The 26643-nt window shown below is 44.9% G+C and overlaps 1 protein-coding gene across 3 annotated transcripts in view; it reads right to left on the bottom strand.

The window, feature by feature from the left end:
* Window positions 1–26643, bottom strand: part of LOC137529111 (uncharacterized) — a 109880-nt gene that overhangs the window by 43988 nt on the left and 39249 nt on the right. For all 3 annotated transcript variants that reach the window (XM_068251089.1, XM_068251090.1, XM_068251087.1), the window contains 5 exons: window positions 25060–25282; window positions 24704–24837; window positions 16120–16312; window positions 15015–15078; window positions 7518–7643 (listed from right to left, as the gene is read on the bottom strand). In XM_068251089.1, coding sequence (XP_068107190.1) covers window positions 7518–7643; window positions 15015–15078; window positions 16120–16312; window positions 24704–24837; window positions 25060–25262 — 720 coding nt within the window. In that variant the 5' untranslated portion in view covers window positions 25263–25282. The remainder of the gene's footprint in view (window positions 1–7517; window positions 7644–15014; window positions 15079–16119; window positions 16313–24703; window positions 24838–25059; window positions 25283–26643) is intronic.

The raw sequence follows: 26643 nt of genomic DNA, 5'->3' as shown, positions 1-26643 counted from the left end.
GCCAATATGCAATTCATTTTTTCTCCCTAGTTTTCTCCTAGGTGATATTTTTAAACTTGTCAATAAAATGCATTTTAAACCACCAGCAAGCAAAAAAAATACTCCATATAATTGTAGTACTTGTTCACCTAATTGTTGGTACTTTTTCAGTTGTAAAGTGCTGAAAAGTTATTTTAAATAGATGAAAAATTATCTCCTAGGAGAAAAAAAACATGATTGCATATGGGCCAATATGCATAACACTGTGACGAGGGGTGAAAAAACACCGTAAGGAGAAAAAATGACATAGACAGGAGCCCAAATGATGCAGTACGTCACAAATGGATGAGCGAAAGCTGATAGTGAAAATGTGCTACACACAAAGGAAGGTCGCAGAAGGTGCAACTGACCGGTGAAGAAAGGTGGAGACATATGAACCCGACTCCACTCAGGCATATCCAGGTGTAACTGGAAGTGATTGCACTCTTAGTAAAAACAACAAAGGTCCTATACTAGGTACCTAGTTATAGTTCAGATGCCCAGTTTTATCCAAGGAGTTGACACTCTATAAATTCAAGAACCTACTGGATGACCACCATAAAGCCTAATATGATTACTTTAGGGGTCACCGATGTAGTCTGGGGAAAGAAGTGAGCTATCTTAGAACTGCATCTACACATGGCAAACTCAGCCTACTCAGCAAAAACATTAACCATTTAACCAAATTCCAGATAGTCACATATGAGATGAGGTGACATCAGTGCCAAATATAGAGGAACCAAAGTACTAATTCCACCTCTGTTCTTTAAAGGGAACCTAAACTAAGAAGGATATGGATTTTTCCTCTTAAAATAATACCAGTTGCCTGACTCTACTGCTGATCCTGTGTCTCTAATACTTTTAGCCACAGCCCCTCAACAAGATCAGGTGCTCTGAATGAAGTCAGACAGGATTAGCTGCATGTTTGTTTCAGGTGTGTGATTCAACCATCACTACAGCCAAAGAGCTCAGCAGGACTGCCAGGCAACTGGTATTGTTTAAAAGGAAACATCCATATCCCTCACAGTTAAAGTTCCCTTTAAGCTGGAATGTTCACAGAAAAGTAGATTCAATGGAAACAAATTTCAAATCTGAACTGATGCCCTGATCTAAATGAGTTAGCAACATTGAAATTAGGAACACGAACAACGTGTCAATTTCCATTCAGCGTTGTTTCTGCACCAAATCGGAACTTAGATGTTTATCAGAGAAAGTCACTACAGTAGAGTCTCAGTTATCTGGCACCAATAGGGATGGACTGATTCCAGATAAGTGTGCATTCTGGTTGTTTGAGAGTGAATGTTAAAAATAGACCTAGTTCATACAATACCCCACTCTATATGCTGTACATACCAGAAATTCTGTATTAAATGTTAAAATACAGTAATTGAAAGTATATTAACCTTGGGAGAGCCATGGAACCCAGACTTTCAGCACAGCAGAGCCTACAAAAAGCCCAAGAAGTTGCCCTTCACCACTGTGAGTATTGCCGGCGATTTGTGGTTTTTTTTTTTTGGGGGGGGGGTTGAGATTTCTGGTTAGTTGAGTTTGGGATAACTGGGACTCTTCTGTATAACAAACAGATAGCAGCAACGTATGCCATTCCAAGTGCTGAAAACATATTCAGTGCACCTTTCACTGTGGTAACACTGACCACTTTACATATCCACTAAATAATATCTGGTAAATGACAGTGAAAGCAAATCCACTTCTTTAGTTTTTGGGGGGAAGAATTTAAATGTATCTGAGAGAGCGAAAGTATTTTTACAGTGATCGTGCAGCATATGAATGATGTTGAAGAATGATTATGAAGACCAGACATATCCAGCAGTCACTGTGATAAAAATGGGCCTCCAAGTACTTTTCTGTATCACAAATAGTATTAATTTGCTACCAAGAAAAGCCATCTCTCCCCAGACAATACAGGATATAAATAAGCAGCTGACTACCAAAATCAGCCCATCAGTTTGCAGGTCATTTCTCTATATCAGATCAGCATCTATATGACAATAAACACCTCAACAAGCGAGGAGTGAGCCTGCTGGCAAAAGAGTTTAAAGACCTGGTGCTTAACAGGCCCCTGGCGCCCAGACCACAGACAGCTGCAGTACCAGCCAATCCAAGCCAGACTACCCCCAAAAGGCATAACATAAATCGCTCCGTAAACCAAAATGTGATTCCCCTGGCCCTGAGATGGCAACAAAGGAGGAACCCAGCCACCACAAGACCTACAACTGAGATAACATCACAGAGCACTGACATGGCAGAAGAACTAAGGAAACTGCTTCTCGCCACACACAATATGCTGAAGGATGGACTGTGGAAAACTGACTGCCCTATAAACAGCTCATTACAAGGTAAACAAAACCAAGCACAACATGAAACCCCTCATAATTAGCAGCTGGAATATTCAAGGCTTGAATGCTTCAGCTTTTGGAACCAAAATAAACGACCCAGACTTTGAAGAAAGACTAAGAAAGGTGGACATACAGATCCTCCTAGAGACATAGACCCAGACAGACGACGAGTCATCAGTACCCATTGGTTATCGGGAATTCACTGTCACAGCCCAGAAACACAAACATATCAAGCAGGGTCGCTGCTCAGGAGGGATTATAATCTGGTATAAGGAGGAGCTCCAAGAATACATCAAACCAGTGAAGAGAGGGAACAGCCACATCTGGTTAAAGTTAAGCAGCCCCATCATCTCTTCTCAGACCGACATTTACCTCTGTGCAGCATATATTGCACCAACAGAATCACCATACTCTAAACCAGAGAGGTACCAAGTCCTACAAAGGGAAGCTGCCCACTTCCAAACCTTGGGGAAAATACTTATCTACAGTGACCTAAATGCCAGAACAGGAACAGAAAAAGACTACCTCACTTCAGAAGGCATTTTCCATATATTTGGACCTGAGACCCAGTACCCTGAAACCATACAGAAAGATAGAATCAGCTATGACAGCACAGTCAATAAGTATGGGAAACAACTGCTGAACCTCTGCAAAGGTCTAGGAGTTCACATCCTTAAAGGCGGAACCAAGGGGGACTCTCTAGGGAGATATACACTAAACTCCCATGTAGGTAGTAGTGTGGTGGACTATGCCATCAGTGACAAGGACCCTGCAAGCATCCGTGCTCTCATAGTCACCCCACAATCACACCTGTCAGACCACAACCAAATCCTACTATACATCAATTCCTCAAGCAAACCCTCTGTACAACAACATCCAGGAAGCCTGTGTAACCTACCACCCACTTTTAAATGGTCCAGAGAATCAACCATAAAGTACAAGGAGACTCTCAACAGACCAGAAGCAATACAGCTACTTCTGGACTATCAAACGTATACCTACAACCTGGATCAACAAGGTGTGCAGCAAGCAGCAAAGTACTTCAACCAGATATTTCACACCATTGCAGAAATGGCCAAACATAAGGACTGCCCAAAAGAGACCATCAAAGAAAAACTCAAACAAATGGTTCGACAGTGAATGCAAGTCACTAAGAAACAACCTACGAGCCATATCAAACAAAAAACACAGATATCCAAACAACATAGAATTGAGGACAGCACATGACGCCGCACAACGTCAATATAAAGCTGCCATTAAAAATAAAAAACAAACCACATCCAAAATCGACTCCAATGGCTTGAAGAATCCCTGCAAGACAACTCCTTTTGGGAGACCTGGAAACAAATTGGCAAAAAACCCAAACAAAATAATCAGCACATCCACAATGGCCAAGTCTGGCTACAATACTTCAAAGACCTATACAGAGATATTCCTATAAAAGAACTCAGCCCAGAACAAGTACAAATATTCAGCAAATTAAAGAACCTGGAGGAGAAGGTGAAAGATTTTCAAAACCCACTTGACACACCTTTCACACTGGAGGAAATAAAAGAGAAGATAAAATCCATGCAAGGCAAAAAAGCTAGTGGTGCAGATGGAATCCTATCAGAAATGAACAGATTTGGAACCCCAGAAATCCATGCTGCAATATGGAAACTATTCAACCTGGTCTAGTACGCCGGTTACTTCCCTGAAGTCTGGAATGAAGGACTCATAACTCTCATTTACAAGAGTTGAGATTGCTATGACCCAGCCAACTACAGAGGCATCTGTGTGAGCAGCACACTGGGAAAACGGTTCAACAGCATCCTGAATAAGAGAATCCTCACCTTTCTCACACAGCACAATGTTATCAGTAAGGTTCACATCTGCTGTGCTGAAAAACGCGTGAAAGCGTGTGGTAAAAAAACGCATGCGCTTGTGCGCGCTTTAGTGTGCGTTTCTGTGCGCTGCGCTTCTTTAAAGCACGTTTTGCTTGTTGTACCAGCAGCAATTGTCAATAAAACTTTGTTTTTGAATGTAAATGTATTTTTTTCTCCAATTAGGGGTAAAAAACGCATGCGCTTCTATGCGCTTGTACGCGATTCTATGCGCTAAAAAAGCGCACCCATTCACTTGCATTGATGTGCGCTTTCCAGCTCAACGCACAGAAATGCATGCAACCCTACGATTCTGTAACGCTGCTCAGCGCAGCGCATAGATGTGAACCAGCTACATTTAGTTACATGGGAAAATAACTACCTTGCTGATCGCACAGGGCAGTGCGCTGTAAAAAGCGCACAGAAACGGCCCTGATGTGAACGAGGCCTTAGAGCCAAGCAGGTTTTATGCCAAACCATCGAACCACCGACCACATCTACACCCTGAACACCCTTATCAAGCACCATGTACACAGACGAAGAAAGGGAAAAATATTTGCCTGCTTTGTGGACTTTAAAAATGCTTTTGACTCAGTGTGGCATCCAGGTTTGTTCCTGAGACTCCTAGAGAGCGTAATAGGTGGGAAAACATATGATGTCATAAAGAGCTCATACACTGGGAACAAGTGCAGTGTGAAAGTACGGTAAATGGGAAAAGAACACCTTTTTTCCTCCAGGGTCGGGGGTAAGACAGGGTTGCAGCCTGAGTCCAACACTTTTCAACATATACATAAACAAATTAGCCTCAGCCCTAGAGGCTTCACCAGCACCAGGACTCACCCTGCATGACACAACAGTGAAATTCTTACTGTACGCAGATGACCTCTTACTGCTATCACCAAATAAAGAAGGTCTACAAGACAGCCTAGAAATCCTGGAGAAATTTAGCACAACATGGGCACTCCCCATTAATCTAAAGAAAACCAAAACCATGGTGTTCCAGAGGAAAAACAGGTCAGCCCAGAACCCATCCTTTATACTCAATGACTGTGAAATCAGCAGAACTGATAAATATACCTACCTTGGTCTGGAGATCAACCAATCAGGAAGCCTTAAGTCAGCCATGGAGGCCCTAAAAGCCAAAGCATGCAGAACGTTCTATGCCATCAGGAAAGAACTGTACAACCTCAAACCATCAGTAAAGGTCTGGCTGAAAGTATTTGACAGTGTCATCACCCCAATCCTACTGTATGGAAGTGAAGTATGGGGTAGGCCTGAACGATTTTAGGAAAAAATTGAATTGAGCGATTTCTGTCCAAAATTACGATTTCGATTCGATTCACGATTTCCTTCAAATCAAGCTTTGTTCCCCCCCTTTGTGCCTGTCTGTTCCCCCTCTGTCCCCGTCTCTTTGTGCCCCCTTTGCCTCTTCATGCCTCCTCTGGGTCTCTCTCTTCCCTCCTTTGTGTCTCTGTGCCCGCTCTGTTTCTCTCTGGGGCCCCTCTGTGTCTCTCTTTGTGCCCCCTCTGTGTCTCCTGTGTCTCTCTTTGTGCCCATGCTGTCTTTATCTGTGCCTCCTCTGTCCCCCAAGCTGCATCAGTTCTGGACATAGCTTCAAGCACGAGTCCAGCAATGCCCATCTATCCACTTTGCCTCCTGCGGGCTCTAATGCACGGCATACTTCCTGTATATCATGTGACATACAGGAACCCGAAGTTTTGCCAAGCACAAGAGGTGGCAGAGGGCGATAGAGGATGGAAGGTATGTCCAACGCTGCGGGCACTGGGACTTTGGGAAAGTTTGAAGGCGCTTCTTCAAACTTCCTCATGTGGAAATGACGTGATCGCGATATTCGCCACTTTGATGATTCTGAAATTGTGATCTTGGTGATCGCGATTTCGATTTAAATTCGATTTATCTTTCAGGCCTAGTATAGGGCCCCACCACCTACCCAGACCAATCAAAATGGGAATTCAGCCAAACAGAAATATTCCACCTTGAGTTCTGCAAACACCTTCTTCATGTCCATCGGAGTACCTCAAAAAATGCCTGCCGAGCTGAGCTGGGGAGATTCCCATTACTGCTTGAGATACAGAAGAGAGTGTTGTCCTTCTGGGCCCACCTACAGAGCAGCAGCCCCGACTCACCCCACTACAAAGCCATGCTGCACAATGAAGACCAAGAAAAGCCGTGTGCACTGAAAGTCGTGGTCAGCTCTATACCCCCAACCCCCGACCCACAGGTCATAACAAAAGTCCAGATAAAACACACCACAGCTAAGAGCAAAGAAGACTATGTGGAAAAATGGAGGAGTGAAATAAAACAGTCACAAAAGCTAACCATATACCAGTCTCTACAAAGAGAATATAAAATGGCCCCATACCTGGAAAAGCATCTACAGATTGAGTGCTCACAACCTCGAAATAGAGTCTGGGAGACACAGACAGACGTACAAACCCAGGGAGGAGAGACTATGCCAACACTGTGAGCAGAAGACCCTTGAGGATGAAAGCCACTTCCTACTGCACTTCCCCAAATATACTGCAACCAGGGACACTTACTTTAAGAAATTGTTGGAACTATTCCCAGACCTTCTCACACTAGAAGATGAGAGAAAAACATATATCCTACTGGGAGAAGAGGAATCCACAGTGACAATCGCTGCGCACTATGTCACAGCATGCCACAGACTGAGAGGAGCATAACGGAACTGTAAACATAAAAAATGTCCACAGACTGCTTAGCCATTGTCCCCCTACCCCACCCCCAAGGGCGTAGCAATAGGGGTTGCAGAGGTTGCGACCGCATCGGGGCCCTTGGGCTAAAGGGGCCCCGAAGGGCCCACCCTCAACTACAGTATTACCTCTCTATTGGTCCTGTGTTCATAATAATCACTTCTATAGACACTTTGAATAGTGGTAATCATTAACAAACTCCTCCCCATCCCCTTCTTGCACCTCTGACACTGTAGTTGCCATTGGCAGGTTTTGGTGAGTTGTATCAATTGTTATGTATAGAGTGCTTGGGGGGCCCCATTGTAAAATTTGCATCGGGGCCTACAGATCCTTAGCTACGCCACTGCCCACCCCCTCCCATGTCCCCTATTTCCCCTTGCTTTGGCAATACCTGTAATGAATCTTGGTCGTGCCAATAAAGCTATCTTTGATTTGATTTGTATTACCATTATGATTTTCACTTTCATAATCGCAGGTTTAGCTGCCAATAGGTTTTAGTGCCTCCATGCACAATGTAATCTAAACATGTTGTAGATGTATAGTACCTCACAGATTGTGGCAGTCAAGTTTTCCTCCATCCACTTCTGAAGCACAGAATCAATAAGTGACAATGGAATATCATCATCATCATCATCATCACTGCTTTCATCAACAGGTCCATCACAAAGATTCTAGTTACAAATAAACACACAAATGTTATAATCTGAGCACACCAAAGTCTAAATGTTTTTGCCACCTAATGCAGGGAATATACCATGGGCTTGATTCACAAAGCGGTGCTAACCTACTTAGCACGTCTAAAGTCTTTAGACGCGCTAACCAGGGTGCTAAGTAGGTTAGCACCGGATTTCTCAATCAGATCGCGCGCTAACTTTGCGCGCGCAAAGTTTTATGCGCGCAAAGTTTTACGCGCGCTAAGTTTTACGCGCGCTAAGTCCCATAGGCTTTAATGGGCACTTCGCGCGGAGCGCCCTGTGCTCTGTGCAGTACGCGCGTAAAGTTTTATGCGCGAAAAGCTTGTTTAGACGTGCTAAGGGGGTTTTCACAGGCGTGCTAACAGTTAGCACCGCTTTGTGAATCAAGCCCCATATGTTTTTACCCCAGATAGATGGTTCGATAGATAATTTCCGAAATGTCCGATATTCCTTCCAATCGTTTTTGGCTCGTTTTTTCATAGAAGTGAATACAAAAAGATAAGGAAAATGAGCAGAAGATAAGAGAATCGAGCAGGAAAAACGATCGGGTGGAAAATCGAGCAGAAAAATGTATTGTGTGTACCCAGCATAGTAAACAATTTATTACCATAACTTAAATGTCACACTATTCACCAGTAGTCTCAGCTCTTACAGAATTAAGCGCCATGGGCCTGATGCAATAAAGGAGCATTTTATGTAAAACAGACCTCTCGCTCCCTAGAACTAATAAAACTAAAGAAGTAGAAATAGAATGGACCCTCCTCTGAAAGAATCCTGTGCGTGCAAAACAAGGGGGTGGGCCTATGACATGCATGGACAACATAGCCTCTCCTCCACTCAAGGACTCTGTCCCCACTGTGGGGATATATGTGGTAATGATGATATGTACGGTAATATGCAGAACATAGCAGCCATATTGTATCTCGTGGAAGCCATATTTTCACCTTTTCTGTCTTCAGGGTAGAATTCACCAGCTGGCTTCAGGGTAGAATTCACCAGCTGGCTTCAGGGTAGAATTGGTCACCTGGCTGCTAATGTGAGTTCTGTTTGTAAATGTAAATTAAATCTGCATTCAGTGTCCAGCAGGAAAGCTACCATTGTCTGCATTGAATAGATCAATTACGTTGGCTAGGCACAGGAACCTAGACATTCAATTAGGAAATGTCTACCTAGCCTCTAATTAGGAAACACTTTAAGGGAACCTAAACTGAGAAGGATATGGATTTTTTCTTTTAAAATAGTAACAGTTGCCTGACTCTCCTGCTGATCCTGTGTCTCTATTACTTTTAGCCACAGCCCCTCAACAAGCATGCAGATCAGGTGCTCTGACTGAAGTCAGACTGGATTAGCTGCATGCTTGTTTCAGATGTGTGATTCAGCCACTACTGCCCCAAAGAATTCAGCAGGACTGCCAAGCAACTGGTATTGTTTGTAAGGAAACATCCATATCCCTCTCAGTTAAGGTTCCCTTTAATCAGACAGTTGCCCGACCACTTTGAAGCCTATACAGCTACCTGTTGGTCTGAATAGGAGAGCAGGAAAGGCTAAATTGTTTTTCTAGCCTCTGGCAGGGAGATGGCTGATTAGGCCAATAGCCAGCCATGTTCTTACCTTTGATCTGCTATGAAATACTGTCTCAGATGTGTATTTTGCATGGGCAATTGTCACCTGGAGTAGGGAAGTCTTTTTGATGTGTGTGCTAAAATACAATTTTACCTATGGAAATTAGATCTATGGGGAGATGGGAAATGTCTGCAAAGTTCAAAGTGGGACAGGAAAAGCCTTGACATTTGCATGTCACAGCTAGCCCAGATGTGACAGGGGGCTCGGCAGACGGTGATGTCACACTTTGGGGAAATTGCATTAGATTGTGGGACTGAACATCCATTGCCCCGGGCAACAAATCAGCCTATAAGAGCCAGCAGAAGACCTTCACAAATCATCTTCTCTTGGAGGTAGCGCATAGCTAGAGATTATCCCGATCGAATCGGAAATTCGTGCCCTCCCACGACCAAGATAGACCTCGTACTGGTAACGTTATTCCCGTTTTATTTTTATGCAAACTGTCTTGTGTGTCTTTGTAAATTTTACTTTGTTTTTGTAAATCTTTTTGTATATATTCTTGTCTGCACTGTTCCACTTTTTGGAATATTAAATATTTATTTAATAAGCCTGACTTTTGATGTACTAACGGCTCATAGCCTAGAAAGAGACTGCAGTGTAATTTGCGTTACAAGTTCAGTGCCTGATTGTGCCTTGCTACTGTGTGATTAGATTGTGTGTGTGGCGTTCTCGTATTTGGCCTAAAGCACAAAAGCTGAACCAAATACGAAAGTGCCGAACTGCGTGCAGACCACTCGACAGCAGAGTGGGAATTGTTGAAGTGTCTAGCAGCAGCTAGTGGTGGCAGTGAGAAGTGCTTCGAGGGGCGCCAGCCTTGTGTTAGCTCAAATAAGGCTGCTTTCCCTCGCGATCTGGTCAAACTCGCAGTCAGGAAATGTATCTGCAGGCGTGCCGCGGGGCCGGTTCCTGACACACCCACAGCAGAAGAGGCGTGTCCCTTGAAATGGAAGTGCAACATAGCATTTTCCTCAATGCCAAGAGCTCCATCAGTCAAATCCGTATACCTGGTGCGATTCCCGCTCAAATGTAGGAGGGTTTGTGTTGCAAATGGATTGCCATGAAGTTGGAGTGATCAGTTAAGCACCTTCGCTCCAGTCAATGAGCATAGGGGGTCTCCTGACATTCCAAACACATTAGCCCAAAAGCCTGTAATAGTTAAGGAGTCAATAAATCAAGCAAAGGGTTAAAATATTTATTCTGCAATCACCAGGGTTTCGGGGTTCTTCTGTAGGACCTTTGCCTTTATCAGCAGCCTTGACTACAGTATAGCTTCTCTCTTGTTAATAAAAGCTTTCTCTTTGTGTTACATTCTTCAGCTTGCTTAAAAAGTCATTTCAGAGAGTTCCATCCTTTTTGAGCTCTTCTGCTCAATTAATAGGGCTGCTGCTGCTGCTGCTTTTCCCATATTTACAGACTAGCCAGGGCCTTTGTTACAGGGCACATGTCACTTCTGCTGTTGGAAGGTGCTCTTAAAATAGTGGGAATTGGTATTATGATGCTCCTGTGTTTTGGAACACTGCCTCCTCTGCTGGTGAACTTGGAGCTTGCTCAGAGGGAGGAGCTACACTATGGTAATCATTCTTGTTTGGAAATATTCAGCACATAATTGTCCTGATGCACTAAACTGTGGTAAAACTGCCGTGTGCAGGCAACTGGCACCAGCAGCAGGGGGCAGCGCATGTTGCTATGGTAACGCGTGGGGCACGCTCTCTATACTGCACCTTACCATCGCAATGCACATGTAGGGTAACGCACACTGCCCCCCTGCCGTTAGTACTGGTAAAATTGCATGAGCAGTATACACATGCCAATTTTACCACAGTTTATTGCATCAGGCCCAGTGATTGGTACTATATCATAAAGCACAAGCTCATGTGACTACAGTGGTGTGAAAAACTATTTGCCCCCTTCCTGATTTCTTATTCTTTTGCATGTTTGTCACACTTAAATGTTTCTGCTCATCAAAAACCGTTAAACTATTAGTCAAAGATAACATAATTGAACACAAAATGCAGTTTTAAATTATGGTTTTTATTATTTAGTGAGAAAAATAACTCAAAACCTACATGGTCCTGTGTGAAAAAGAAATTGCCCCCTGAACCTAATAACTGGTTGGGCCACCCTTAGCAGCAATAACTGCAATCAAGCGTTTGCGATAACTTGCAACGAGTCTTTTACAGCGCTCTGGAGGAATTTTGGCCCACTCATCTTTGCAGAATTGTTGTAATTCAGCTTTATTTGAGAGTTTTCTAGCATGAACCGCCTTTTTAAGTTCACGCAACAACATCTCAATAGGATTCAGGTCAGGACTTTGACTAGGCCACTCCAAAGTCTTCATTTTGTTTTTCTTCAGCCATTCAGAGGTGGATTTGCTGGTGTGTTTTGGGTCATTGTCCTGCTGCAGCACCCAAGATCGCTTCAGCTTGAGTTGACGAACAGATGGCCAGACATTCTCCTTCAGGATTTTTTGGTAGACAGTAGAATTCATGGTTCCATCTATCACAGCAAGCTTCCCAGGTCTTGAAGCAGCAAAACAACCCCAGACCATCACACTACCACCACCATATTTTACTGTTGGTATGATGTTCTTTTGCTGAAATGCTGTGTTACTTCTACGCCAGATGTAACGGGACACGCACCTTCCAAAAAGTTCAACTTTTGTCTCGTCGGTCCACAAGGTATTTTCCCAAAAGTCTTGCCAATCATTGAGATGTTTTTTTAGCAAAATTGAGACGAGCCTTAATGTTCTTTTTGCTTAAAAGTGGTTTGCGCCTTGGATATCTGCCATGCAGGCCGTTTTTGCCCAGTCTCTTTCTTATGTTGGAGTCGTGAACAATGACCTTAATTGAGGCAAGTGAAGCCTGCAGTTCTTTAGATGTTGTCCTGGGGTCTTTTGTGGCCTCTCGGATGAGTTTTCTCTGCGCTCTTGGGGTAATTTTGGTCGGCCAGCCACTCCTGGGAAGGTTAATCACTGTTCCATGTTTTTGCCATTTGTGGATAATGGCTCTCACTGTGGTTCGCTGGAGTCCCAGAGCTTTAGAAATGGCTTTATAACCTTTACCAGACTGATAGATCTCAATTACAGTACTTTGTTCTCATTTGTTCCTGTATTTCTTTGGATCTTGGTATGATGTCTAGCTTTTGAGGTGCTTTTGGTCTACTTCTCTGTGTCAGATAGCTCCTATTTAAGTGATTTCTTGATTGAAACAGGTGTGGCAGTAATCAGGCCTGGGGGTGACTACAGAAATAGAACTCAGGTGTAATAAACCACAGTTAAGTTATTTTTTAACAAGGGGGGCAATCACTTTTTCACACAGGGCCATGTAGATTTGGAGGTTTTTTTTCTCACTAAATAATAAAAACCATCATTTAAAACTGCATTTTGTGTTCAATTATGTTATCTTTGACTAATAGTTAACGATTTTTGATGAGCAGAAACATTTAAGTGTGACAAACATGCAAAAGAATAAGAAATCAGGAAGGGGGCAAATAGTTTTTCACACCACTGTATATGTAATGAAGTTCAGCTTTAGTAAGGTGTGGTGACCAGTGGTCATTAATTTTTGCTATGCTTACCCCACCCTGACAGCAGTTTATTGAATCAGGCACAAAAAAAAGAAAAAAAAGTCACTTGTTTTAACTTCAAATACCCAATCAGGTTTAGGCTTTGTTCCCACTGCAAATCACAAAGCATACATAAAAAACATGATTATTTTTCAATGAGCTTGCTATAATTTTTGGTTCACGACTTGTTCATTTCTGCCAAATGAGAGAGAGACACAATCGCACCAAAAATGATGCATACATAGCAGGGCATCTGTGATTCAGCAAGTACTACATCACACTGCCAGTAAGAACAGCAATATGAAGTTTCTTCACTTCAAACGGTAGGATAGAAGTAATATACATTATTGCAATTAAAACAATATATTGTTACTATTATAACTATGCTCTTTTTCTTTATTATTTGTCCTTAGTTCTGCTTTAAAGGACTTACGAGCTGAAATGTATTAAAAGAGTTAAATACCTTTTTAAATTCTGTATGTATGGAGGACGCCATTAACGCCCTCCCATTCATTCCGCTGTGTCCCCGCTTTAATAGCCCCGGTCGGGTCCCGACCCCGCCGATTGATGACGTGGTGGGAGGAGGCCCTAGAGCCGCCACCGCGTCAGCTGCGGCCATCTGTGGCGGCCATATTGAGAGGGGAATTTTAACCCAAACTGTTCGGTGCGGTCGGGACTCGACGAGGGGGAGGGGGAACTATTGAAGCGGGGGCAAGGCGGAATGAATGGGAGGACGTCAACCGCGTCCTCCATACATAAAGAATTAAAAAAGGTATTTAACTTTTTTAATAATTTCAGCTCGTAAGTTCTTTAAAGAGGAGCTGTCAGGCATACTATCTCAGAAAAAAAAACACGTAGATAAGTAGATACTTGCTCTACATATGTAATTGCACATTGCACTGTCCACGTTTTGATTTTAGTGACTTTTCTACAGTAAAAAAAGAGAAAATCCTTTTTAGCATTTCCCATATTAACTGTGGACATTTTTAAGCCAATCCTGACGTCATTTCCTCCCTTACTCTCCTCTGCCTGATTTGCCTCCACTCCCCCCCCCCCCCCCCTCCTTCACTATAGAAAGTGAATTTTCTCAGGATGAGAAATATTGGCCAATCAGAGAGGAACAGAGGTGTGGGAGGGGAAAACAGGAGGGAAAGAGGCTTTAGCCAATCAGGCTGCATTAGTTAAGTCTGAGAGGAAGTAGTGAAGCAAAAAAATATAACCTAGCATGCCCTGCAACTTCATTTTTGTGTACCAAATTTTGTGTGTACCAAATAAGAGTCAGGTAAACTGGCGAATGATCATTTAACAACAAAAAAAGTAATAGTAATTTTAAAGGGACTCCGAGCAGTGCAGAAACTATGGAAAGATGCATATCATTTTAAAGCTCTCTTTCTCCTCTTTCCAATGATATATAAACCGCCGCCCTACGCCTTTTAGTTTTCGCTATTTTCGTGATCGAAATTGCTGTGGCTGCGATTTCGATCATGAAAATAGAGAAAACTAAAAGGCGTAGGGCGGCGGTTTATGTGTCGTCAGAAAGAGGAGAAAGAGAGCTTTAAAATGATATCCAAAAGTTCATCTTTAAAGAAAATCTGTAACGAAAAAACCTCCCCTGGGGGGTACTCACCTCGGGTGGGGGAAGCCTCCTGATCCTATTGAGGCTTCCCGCGTCCTCATCGGTCCCATGGCAGCGGCGAAAATCCTCCCGGAGCGGCGGCGATGTAAATCTTTACCTCTGTGGCTCCAGCTCAGGCGCAGTATGCACTCTTCCCATGGAGATAGGTGTAAATAGCCGATCTCCGCCGGGCCGCTCTACTGCACAGACGCAAGTCTCCTGCGCCTGCGCAGTAGAGCGGACCCGACAGAGATTGGCTATTTTCGCCTATCTCCATGGGAAGAGCCACAACAGCGCCCGCTGGAGCCAGAAAAGGTAAATATTGCACAGCGCGACAAATTGTTAGCTGTGCGTTCCGGGGGCTGCAGCGAGACCGCCGTGGGACGGAGGAGGACGGGGGAAGCCTCAATAGGGTCCAGAGGTGTGTACCCCCCAGGGGAACTTTTTTTCAGTACAGGTTTTCTTTAAAGCTGAATGTCATTAGTATGATCTACACTCTACAGCAAATAGAGTAATGCTGTTGAAAAAAAGGAACCCATGCTTACATTATCTGTGAAGAACTTCGCAGGATCAGGATATGATCGAAAGCTTGACTCCCTTTCATATTCCCTTTGAAAAAACATTGAAAATGTGTTTTAAACATCTGTATCACCAATACTTAATCATAATACCCAGGCTGGGATTAGTAAGGGAGAGGCTTATCAGCCTGGGCCACGTCTAAGGCATCACTTCTCCCCAGTGGCTGCCAAGAACTTACACTGGTTCTCTTCCCCTCAGCATCACCCACGTTTGTGAAAGAACAGTTGAATTGCAATCCTGCTGTGTCCAGACTATTAACCTACTACTGTAGAGCATGGTGCTGCTCTCCTTACAGCCATGCAGAAGCTGTACAGTGCAAACTGTACAGCTCTCTAGTCTGACAATGGGACACAGAGCAATAACGGTCCTGCGGTTCTTCTACTGCCTGTGTGATACAGGGGTGAAGATGAGATGCACTCACTATGGATTAAGTGGGACTGAAATGAACAGGGACCAGGAAACAAAATATGGGACAGAGGGGAAACCCTGGGGCAGATCCACTTCCACTAGAGGTAGCTTTTACTGATGAGTTGGGGGATGGGGGGGGGGAGAGGGATGAGTGAGGTAAAAGCTCTGGGAAAAAGTAGATTATTAGCAGTGTCTAGGAAATGTTGAAAAGTAGGTGGATGTATGAGTGCAGTCTGAAGAAGGGAGAAAGAGGGAATATAAATTGAGGAAGAGTCCACGAGGGTGGGTGAAAAGTTTTGTTAGAGAGTAGGATCTAAGCAGAGTCTCAGAAATTGGGGTTATGTAATGGGAGGATTGGCTGGAGTATAATGTGAGCAGGGATGGGGGGGGGGGAGTAAGGTTGAGTACGGTTTGGGGGGCAGGGGCATACCAGACGGACATATAATGAAAGAGGGCTGGGAAGGGAGTCGCATACTATGAAACGCTGTACATAGAATCAGTAGATTGGATTAGGAAAAGAATCTGTGTGAGGTCTCAAAAACACATCATTTGTATGTAGTTGGGAAAAGGGAAAGGGGAAGGGGGGGGGGGGGGGAAGAAGGGGAATTGTTAATATGTGAGTAGGGTTTTGGGAGGAGGGGGAGATGTAGGGGAACTTAGTACCTGGTTATGACACCATCGCTTTCCATAAGAGCAGCACATTCCTGTACTTCCATGCTGCTGGCAGGATCCATGTGTCCATCACAAACGTCAAAGCAGCCTTTTTCCTGTCGTATTTCACTACTCCTCAGATTCCTCACGATTGTTTCATTGATAAATGTAGAGTCTGCCAGATTACGGATTGCAGGCTTTAGAACTGTAAACATACAAGAGAACATATGTGAAAACCTGAAATATCTATAATTCATCATAAAAAAATGTTCCAAAATCAAAGCTAAATGCCAACTCCAGCAGCCACAGTGTAATCTTAATTTTGGGTGATGGAGAAGGACTGGAACCTTTTTTTTACTCTTTGTCCTGATCTTGAAAAATTTCCCTCACTTAGCATTAGTAAAGCAAACCTTTAATAGAGAGTGACATCATGATGTCATGCGCAGACCCAATCCTCCCCATAGAGAAGACCGGAGCTGTGCGGGGAGGCTGCGGCGATTGCTGGAGCCTGGCTGGGTAATGTAAAAGCAGACTGATCAGGGGGATTCTCACATGAGGTGTCACACAGGCTGCTGCTCCCCACATGAGGTGTCACACAGGCTGCTGCTCCCCACATGAGGTGTCACACAGGCTGCTGCTCCCCACATGAGGTGTCACACAGGCTGCTGCTCCCCACATGAGGTGTCACACAGGCTGCTGCTCCCCACATGAGGTGTCACACAGGCTGCTTCTCCCCACATGAGGTGTAACACAGGCTGCTGCTCCTTACATGAGGTGTCACACAGGTTGCTCCTGGACGATATCCTGAACGCCGGAGCGCTTCCATGGGAAGTGAATCACTTCCCATGGAAATGCTACGGCGTTCAGGATTTCTTCCAGGAGTGCTTTTTCTTTGATTTTACAGATTGCAATGCGATATTATCCTTGAACCGACATTTGATATGTGTATGTACTGTATGCCTCTGAGGAAGCGGTTTTTGACCGTGAAACACGTGTCAGGCAGTTCTTTGCGATGATGTGGAGTCCTGCATTTGGTCCTTGTGTTTACTTGCCAGCAATCTTGAAGAAATTTGAATCTTGAAAATTGAAGAATAAAAGACTGATCGTTCATTTAAAGCCCCACTGTAATCTATGTGGATTGTGTGACATTTTGTGAGGGGTGGAACTATACTGTTGTGTTTTAAGTGATCTTGTATTGCAAGATCTATATATACACTACAGCGCTCCGCAGCGCCGCCCCCAGCCAATCAGGAGTTCTGCTGGGATCAGCTGATCGTCCTGATCAGCTGATACCTCTCCTGCTGGCATAAAGGTCCTGTCTTCTGGCGCGCGCGTAGCTCTCCATCTGTGTGCACTAGAAGGCCCAGGCAAACCAGACACATGACGCTGTGCGGAAACCGCCGGTCTGAACGCGGAGACCTCCGCCCGGCCGCCAGACCGCGCGGCGGCATCTCCGCTATTCATTACAGTACCCCCCCCCCCCCCCCCCGAGGAGTGGACTCCAAACACTTCCCACTTGGCCTCTCAGGGTGCAAGTTATGAAACTCCTTCTTTAATACTTCCGCATGCATGCGACAATCCGGCACCCCAGTTCTCTCCTCCAGACCATACCCCTTCCAGTGGACCAGACCCTGCACAGAATTTTGCACTAAGCGAGAATCTAGAATGTTCTCGAAGTCATACTCAAGTTGGTCATCAACCATCACAGGGGGGGGAGGGAGAGGAACCCACGTGCACCGCCGGCCTCAACAGAGACACATGGAATGATCTCACACTTCTCATGCTGGCTGGGAGATCAATCGCATAAGTGACGTTGTTAATCTTTCTGACCACTGGATATGGTCCTATAAATCTAGGTCCCCGTTTAGATGACGGTTGTCTCAATGACAAATGTCGAGTAGACACCCACACCATGTCCCCCGGGGAAAACCTCCACTCTACAGACCGTCTCGTATCTGCCTGTTTTTTCTGAGGTTTATTTGGCACCGGTAGGGGTTGCAATGTACCCACTGGCGCCTGACGAGATGGCTTACCTTCTGGAACATTTCAATGGTAAGGGCCCAGAGTAGCCACCCAGTCCTCCCAGGTCTCAGTAGCTGCCAAGACCACCTTCTGAGGTAGAATGGTCTTAGGCTCAAAACACGTAGATAGAGCGTCTGTTTTGATATTTTTACTACCTGGTATATGCAAAACAGGTGACCGGGATAGACAGAACCCGTCAGCAAATTCTGCACACTGCACTGCCACTCCTCTGACCTGTATCTTGGTAGCACAAATAGCAACTCTCCCCAAACAATGCTGATGACAATGGGCTGACCAGCTCTGTAGCTGACCTGAAGCCCAGTCAATCTGGGGAGAGTGGAGTTGCAACCAGGGCATACCAAGAACAACGGTAGAGGTTACCATTGGCAGAACCAGGAACTGTAATTTGTCTTTATGTAATACCCCTAAACTACATAACAACAAGGGGGTTTGGAAAAGAGGTTGACTACTCTGCAACGGAGAGTCATCTACTGCAGTGACCAGAATCTGCTGGTCTAGTGGGAATAAGGGAATCCCCAATTTCTTTACGAAATCATAATCTATGAAATTAGCCGCAGAACCGGAGTCCACAAAGGCTTCTGCGGAACTGGTCTGACCCTCCCATGTAATAGAGCAGGGAAGGAGCAGACGATTATTGTTTAGATGTAAAGACCGCTCGCCTATGGAATGACCTCTGACAACCCCTAGGCGGCAGTATTCTCCTGACTTTTTAGGACAATTCTGGACAACCTTGCCCTCCTCAGTACCATGTAGATCAGGGGTCTCAAACTCGCGGCCCGTGGGCCATTTGCGGCCCTCGATACAATATTTTGTGGCCCTCGCCGGCAAAAGCTTCCTTATAGTTCGTTTCAGTGCTCCCAAGTAATCCGCCGCATCCCCGCTGCTAAACAAGGGCTGCAGAGCCCCAAATCGCCCGGGGGGAAATCTGCCGGCATTCCCTGGAAGGGGCAGAGCTTTAAGCTCTGCCCCTCCTGATGTCAATCGCCGCACGGATCGCCGCCTCTCCCGGACCCTCTCTGTGAAGGAAGAGTGAGCGGGGCGGGCAGAGGCGGCGATGCGCCGCGATTGTGAGATTCCTTATGCGGCCCAGCCTCATCCTGACTTTGCCTCCTGCGGCCCCACAGGTAAATTGAGTTTGAGACCCCTGATGTAGATCAAGTTTTCCTGACCTTCTGTGACTCTTTTTCACTTGTCTCAGCCCCAAGTATCCGATTTGCATCGGCTCGTCTGGGGGTGACGAAGAGAGAGAAGAGTCGTATGAGACAGACCTTATAGCATTCCTACCATGAATCTGTTTCTGGTAGCGCAAGCGGCGATCTATCTGCACGGCCAAAGAAATTGCCTCGTCGACAGATTTGGGTTCAGGATGTCCTATCATCACATCATGGACTGCATCCGACAATCCTGCCAAAAAACAGTCTAATAATGCATATGCTCCCCATCTAGCTGACACAGCCCACTTTCTAAACTCAGCGACGTAATCAGGGCTGTGGAGTCGGTCCAAAAATCCACCGACTCCTCAGTTTAGGATTCCACCGACTCCGACTCCACGACTCCGACTCCTCTAATTTGCATATTACAATTTTGTTGATTAAAAGTATGTAACATGAAATTCGTCTCTTAACTGCCAACGCTTAGGAATTTTACAAGACAACTGAAGTGAGAAGGATATGTAGACTACTATATTTATTCCCTTCAGACTAAAACTAGTCCTTGGTAAGAGTACTTGTAAAAGGTACAAACCGGAACAAAGAACATCTATCAGGCCCTAGGCAATGTAAGTGTGGGTACATGTAAGAATGATGTGCAGGTACTCTGCAGGGGAATGAGGAGATTGTAGACAGACAACACCTCTGTGTTCAATGTGCACAGCATTCTCAGTGGATTCCCTGCAGTTCTGTGGGGAGTGCATATGTAGAGTATAGTACTACTGTGTAACAAAGTAAACCTGAGACAGATGAAATTAAAGTTTTATACATACCTGGGGCTTCCTCCAGCCACTTTCAGGATAATCAGTCCCTCGTTGTCCTCCTCCACCACCTGGATCTTCTGCTATGAGTCCAGGTACTTGAGCCAGTCAGGCGTAGTGCGCATGCACACACTCCGCCGCCAGGAGCATACTACACCAGTGCAGCACTACTGCGCAGGTGCAGAATGTTCCTGGCTGTGGGAGCGGCATGCGGCCGGACAGCGCTGACTGGCTGAATTACCAGGACTCATAGCAGAAGATCCGATGGTGGAGGACAGCGAGGGACTGATTAGCCTGAAGGGGGCTGGAGGAAGCCCCAGGTATGTATAAAACTTTACTTTTCATCCGTCTCAGTTACCCTTTAATTTGTAGTCACCAAACCAAATTTTAATAACATATCACATTATTTGATTTCATCAGCAAAGGGAGTGCATACATTTGCATAAATCAGCATCAATGCAGAATTATTTCCATCTCGTTGACCATCTCTATTAGTGACACAGCTACACATCAGGCTTTATTCTTACAGCATAGATGTTATTTAGTGTATATATAAAAGATTCCTGTGTACACATCATATATACAGTCACAATCAGATATGTATATCTGACCTTAAAAATACGGGGACTGCTTTATTGAAGCAGCACAAGTAACTAATTTTGATTGGTTTATTTCATTTTTGTGGACTAAGCACAGCTATTACTGTATATATACTGTATATATACATTATTTTTAATGACTATTATCTGAGAAATAGAACATTTTATCATATTTTCTATTTTAACCACTTCACCACTGAGGGGTTTTACCCCTCCACCAGAGCAATTTTCACCTTTCAGCGCTTCTTCCATTCATTCGTCTATAACTTTATTATTACTTATCCCAATGAAATGAACTATATCTTGTTTTTTTCGCCACCAATTAGGCTTTCTTTAGGTAGGACATTATGCCAAGAATTATTTTATTCTAAATGTGTTTTAATGGGGAAATAGGAAAAAATGTGGGAAAAAATTATTATTTTTCAGTTTTCGGCCATTATAGTTTTTAAATAAAGCATGCTACTGTAATTAAAACCCATGAAATGTATTAACCCATTTGTCCCGGTTATAAAACCATTTAAATTATGTCCCTATCACAATGTTTGGCGACAATATTTTATTTGGAAATAAAGGTGCATTTTTTTAAGTTTTGCATCCATCCCTAATTACAAGCCCGCAGTTTATAAAGTAACAGTGTTATACCCTCTTGACATAAATATTTAAAAAGTTCAGTCCCTAAGCTAACTATTTATGTTTTTTTTTTATTGTATTTTTTTTTTTTTTTTATTACAAAAAAAAAAAAAAATTGGGGAGTGTGGGAGGTAATGAGTTAATTTATTGTGTAAATGTAATGTTTGAATATGTAAAATGCTTTTAGGGTGTAGTTTACTATTTGGCCACAAGATGGCCACAGAGTGTTTGTTTACATGCGACCTGTAAGCGTCTGGAAGGACGCTTACAGGAAGCAGTAGGAGGCTGGGAGACTCACAATGATCTCGCTGTTTCTGAAAGAAGCAGCAGATCATTGCGGGGGCTAGATCAACGAACGGGAATGGATTTTCCCGTTCATTGATCTCCGGGCGAGCGGGCGGCGGCGTGCACGAGCGGCGGGTGCGCGCGCACGAGCGGCGGGAGTGCGGACAGCGGCGGTAGCGCGGAAGGTACGGATTTCTCCGTCCCTGGTTTTTTAGGGGGGGGAAAAAGGGGCGGAGAAATTCGTACCGCTGGGGGTAAAGTGGTTAATTACAGTTACAAATTCATTAGGAGTCGGAGTCGGTTTTTTTTTCCCGACTCCGACTCCAGGCACCCAAAATTGCCCGACTCCACGACTCCGACTCCACGACTCCGACTCCACAGCCCTGGACGTAATCCTCAACCGATTTACGACCCTGCCTGAGCATCTTGAGCTTCTTTTCAGCAGTGGAAGCAATATCCTGATCATCATATATAATGGCCATGGCCTTAAAAAATTCCTGAACTGATGATAACGCCTCATGATCTGCATGCAGGTTGTATGCCCATGTTTGGGAATCACCTGACAACAGGGTCTTAATGAATGCTACCCTTTGAGACTCAGTTCCTGACGAAGTAGGCCTCAACTCAAAATAAGACAGTACCAGATTTCTGAAATTCCGAAAGTCAGATCCATGGCCAGAAAATTGTTCAGGTACGGACATGCGAATGTCCGTGACTGGAGGGGATCGCACTGTATTTATAGTTAATTGAAGTTCCTGAATAGCCCCAAATAACTGATTGATCTGAGTCTGTTGGTTCATAATCACCCCGGAAAGATTGTTTACCGCGGTGGTCAGGACTTCAACATGACTATACAGTGCGTCCATAATGTATTTGGTCTGCCGTTCTGTAACGAATGGTGTCAGTACACAGAGAGTATCTGATTATTGATGATCTGCAGTATCACCAACAATACAGATGTATACCTGATTATGGATGATCTGCAGAATCACCAATAATACAAGTGTGACTAATCTCTGGACACCTAATGAAGTGTAAGTGCTTGGAGCAAGTGTAGGCTATCTCCCATGGAGCGGGAGACACAGATACTGCTGCAGCCAGTGACCACCTGAGGAACATGTGGCCCTGGCTGTGCAGGGACTATCTCTTTAAGAGGAGGAGATAGAGATAATCTTGCAGCCAGTGATTCCCTGATGGACTGGAAATCAGACTGTACTGCAGCCAGTGGACTCCTATGGGGTAGAGGCCCCTGGCTGAACTGCAGGAAGGACTCTCAGAGGAGCAGGGGGTCCTTGCAGCTAACTGACACCTGGTGGATTAGTGTCACGGGTAGTACAGACAGACTGATCACTCGAGGGATGAGTGACAGTCAGAAGGGTCAGACAGGCAAGGTCGGCAACACACGAGCAGATAAGGTACAGAGACAGAAGGCTGATTCGGTAACCGGGTACAGGCAAGGTTGGCAACTGGTAGACAGATAGGCAGAGGTACCGAATCAGAAAGCTAGAGAGAGGTCAACAGAGCCAGAGGTCATAACAGATATAAAGCAAAATCCTAGTCTGGGGTGTGAGGTCCTTGGTCTCGACACCCGGGAACTACCCTAAGGAATAACACAGTATCCTATGCTTTGGTGTGAGGTCCTTGGTCTCAACACCCTGGAACTGGTCTAAAGTATAACACAGCAATGACACAGTAATCCTAAGCTTGGGTGTGAGGTCCTTGGTCTCAACACCCCGGAACTGGTCTAATGTATAACACAGCAATGACACAGTAATCCTAAGCTTGGGTGTGAGGTCCTTGGTCTCAACACCCCGGAACTGGTCTAAAGTATAACACAGCAAATAACAAGAGCGTAATCTGGCTAAGTGTGAATTCCCAGGTCCACCTGGGTTCTAACACACTGTAGGACCTGACTGAGGTCTGAGTGCTCACACGTAAGTATTCGCAACGGCAGACAACCAGCAACTGACAAGTAAAATCTATATATACTACAGCGCTCCGTAGTGCCGCCCCCAGCCACTCAGGAGTTCTGCTGGGATCAGCTGATCGTCCTGATCAGCTGATACCTCTCCTGCTGGCATAAAGGTCCTGTCTTCGCGCGCGTAGCTCTCCATCTGTGTGCACTAGAAGGCCCAGGCAAACCGGACACATGTCGCTGTGCGGAAACCGCCGGTCTGAACGCGGAGACAGCCGCCCCGCCGCCAGACCGCGCGGCAGCATCTCTGCTATTCATTACATTACTGTCTGGTAAAAACTGGTTCATGTCTAGTGGGCGGCTGCCGCTCACTCAGATGTACACGTATGAGACCGCCACCAATGCAGGATGCTGTTAGCTGGCTGCAAGTGCCCTGCAAATACACAGGCGTCCAAGAAGCAGTTAAAGTGGACCTGAACTCAGAACTTCCCCTCTGCTCTAAAAAATACACAATAGCATAATAACCCTTAAACTTCCTGCTTTCATGGAAGCAGATATATTGTTAACCTGGATAGTGTAATGGTTAAGGGCTCTGCCTCTGACACAGGAGACCTGGGTTTGAATCTCGGCTCTGCCTGTTCAGTAAGCCAGTACCTATTCAGTAGGAGACCTTTGGCAAGTCTCCCTTACACTGCTACTGCCTATAGAGTGCGTCCTAGTGGCTGCTGCTCTGCTCTGGCGCTTTGAGTCCGCCAGGAGATAAATGTTCTGTGTTTGGTTGTTTAACAGCCTGTGCTTTCAAATGAGCTTATGTGCCATCTCTGCTGTGGGAGTCATGTGACACGGAGGGGGGGGGGGGGGGAGAGATCAAATTTCAACTTGTGATTAGTCAAAAAATAAGGGGGAATTCAACATACTAAACTCTCTAAACACATACAGGGTGAATTTCTCTATGTTTTCCTTCTGTCCTGTGCAAGAGTTCAGGTCCACTTTAAGTGTACGGCTGTCATTCTTGTGAAAAAGTCCTAAAGGGAATTAACCAATCTGTCCATTCAAACAACAAGAGTGGCTGCTGCTGTCACTGAAAATGGACTGAGCTATGTGGCATCAGATGACATTGGTCTCTTGCATTCTGTCAGGGATGCATTTGCTTACCATTTACTGAAATAATTTCATTTAAGAACACTAAAATGTGATTGGACTCTTTCAGTGAATCTGGTAGCCAATATGCCAGAAGCGATCTTGTCTGTCTCCTGAGGAAATCAACTTCTTCTTGTTCCGTGTTATATCTGCAACCACAAGGACAAAGTTTAAACACACACAAAGTGTGAAAGCCCATTGGACTTATACAGTAATGCACAATCTTTTTCATTTTGATGTTGTTACAATGCAACTGGTCAGTGTAAGAGAAATGAATGCCAGTAGAACATCTAATCCATCTGAAATGAGGTGAAATAGCTTTATACAATAGTAGATATTTGCCAGCATAATGTTTCTAACTGTATGCTTACTTGTATGATACTCTCTTTTTCCTAAAGTTTTTCAAGTGAGCGATCAGCCCATTTGCAAGGGCTATGAGGATTTCATATTCTTCCAGAGGCCTGGCTTTCATTTTCATGTTAGAGAAGGCCCCCTTTATGGCACTGTTTATCTCCTTATACAGAGGCTGCTCCTCCACTTGCTCAGGGGGACAGTGCCATTTGGAGAAACACATCTTGTAAATAGCCCTGGACACTGCAGTGACAAGAAGCCAAAATGGAGAAACACAGACAGAATGAAACTCATGGCATTACCACAAATATTTCAAATGGATTACAGGAAACCTGCCTTAAAGTATTACAACACTTATTATAAATGACACAAATCAATGTACACCACATGTATATTGCGACATAGCGCATATGACAATGTTTACACTGTTTGCATTGTGATACAGTGCGCTTTGATCAGTGCAACATGCATTGTGTCTAGTTTCTAGTGTTTGTATGTAATAGGATTGTGCAAAGCGCAAACTTCCATCAATAGAATGAATGCTTTCTCTGTGTTTGGTTTAATGCATGATCAGCACTGCTAGCTACTAAAACCCAATCGAAGCTAGCTGCATTTTAACTGCCCTGAACGATGCTGCCACCTAACCACATACCTGTGTATAGAAGGCTGCAATAGGTAGCAGCTTTCTGCGCTCAAAACCACTGGTGTATACGAGGTATTGGTTTTTTTTCTATTTCCAAAACAAACCACTCTGTTCTTTCCCAGCACAAAGGGTTTAAGTTTTCTAGCTTAAATTGTACCTGAGATGGGGAGCAATAAAAAATTGATACATAGCTGGGGCTTCCTCCAGCCCCCTCTGGCCTGATCAATCCCTCATCATCTTCAGTTGCCTCTTCGTTGGCCTGCAACTGGCCCCAGAAAATCCTCCAGTTGGGTCCAGTCGGCGCAGTCCGGCCAGGTGCACCCCTCCATTTGCGACTGCGCAGGCGCAGAATGCTCCAGGTGAAGTGAACGTGGTGGGAGTGAGTGAGTGCGTGGTCTTGCCGAGCATGTGCAGTTGGTCTCGGACCGGAGGACTTTCCGGGGCCAATTGCGGATGAACGGCAAGTCGGAGGAGGGCGGCGTGGGAGCGATCAGACCGGAGGGGGCTGGAGGAAGCCCCAGATATGTATATTTTGTTATTTTATGCCCATCTCAGGTTCCCTTTAAGGTGTCCAAACACTTTGAGACTTCCTCAACGGACTGTTGCCCCAACATGCTACCCAAATCGATTCTAATCGCTTTCTAGCAGAAATTGACAGACATCACCAATGAGAGAGGATGGTTCTTTGCTGGTCGATTGAGGGCAGAGGCGCAGCAGGGGTAAGACAGTATCTATTGGGGTGCAGGGCTGGAGCCGGTGACACTACCCTAATGCTGCTCTTCCTGGGGCCCTATGCAGAGTATTACTGCAGCAAAGTGCTCTCACTCACCTCTAGAGCTGGCGCGCTCCTTCCTCTGTGCTGCCATCATCCTCCGCTGCCCGTAGTGACCCTCTACCAATGGTGCACAAGAGTACATACATGCCGCAGACATACAGGCACCTGGAGATGACAGCAACATGG

The sequence above is a fragment of the Hyperolius riggenbachi genome, chromosome 8 (assembly GCF_040937935.1).
Source record: "Hyperolius riggenbachi isolate aHypRig1 chromosome 8, aHypRig1.pri, whole genome shotgun sequence".
In the NCBI taxonomy this organism is placed as follows: domain Eukaryota; kingdom Metazoa; phylum Chordata; class Amphibia; order Anura; family Hyperoliidae; genus Hyperolius; species Hyperolius riggenbachi.
The sequence above is the reverse complement of the archived record's forward strand: the minus strand, read 5'-3'. Positions and strand labels throughout refer to the sequence as shown.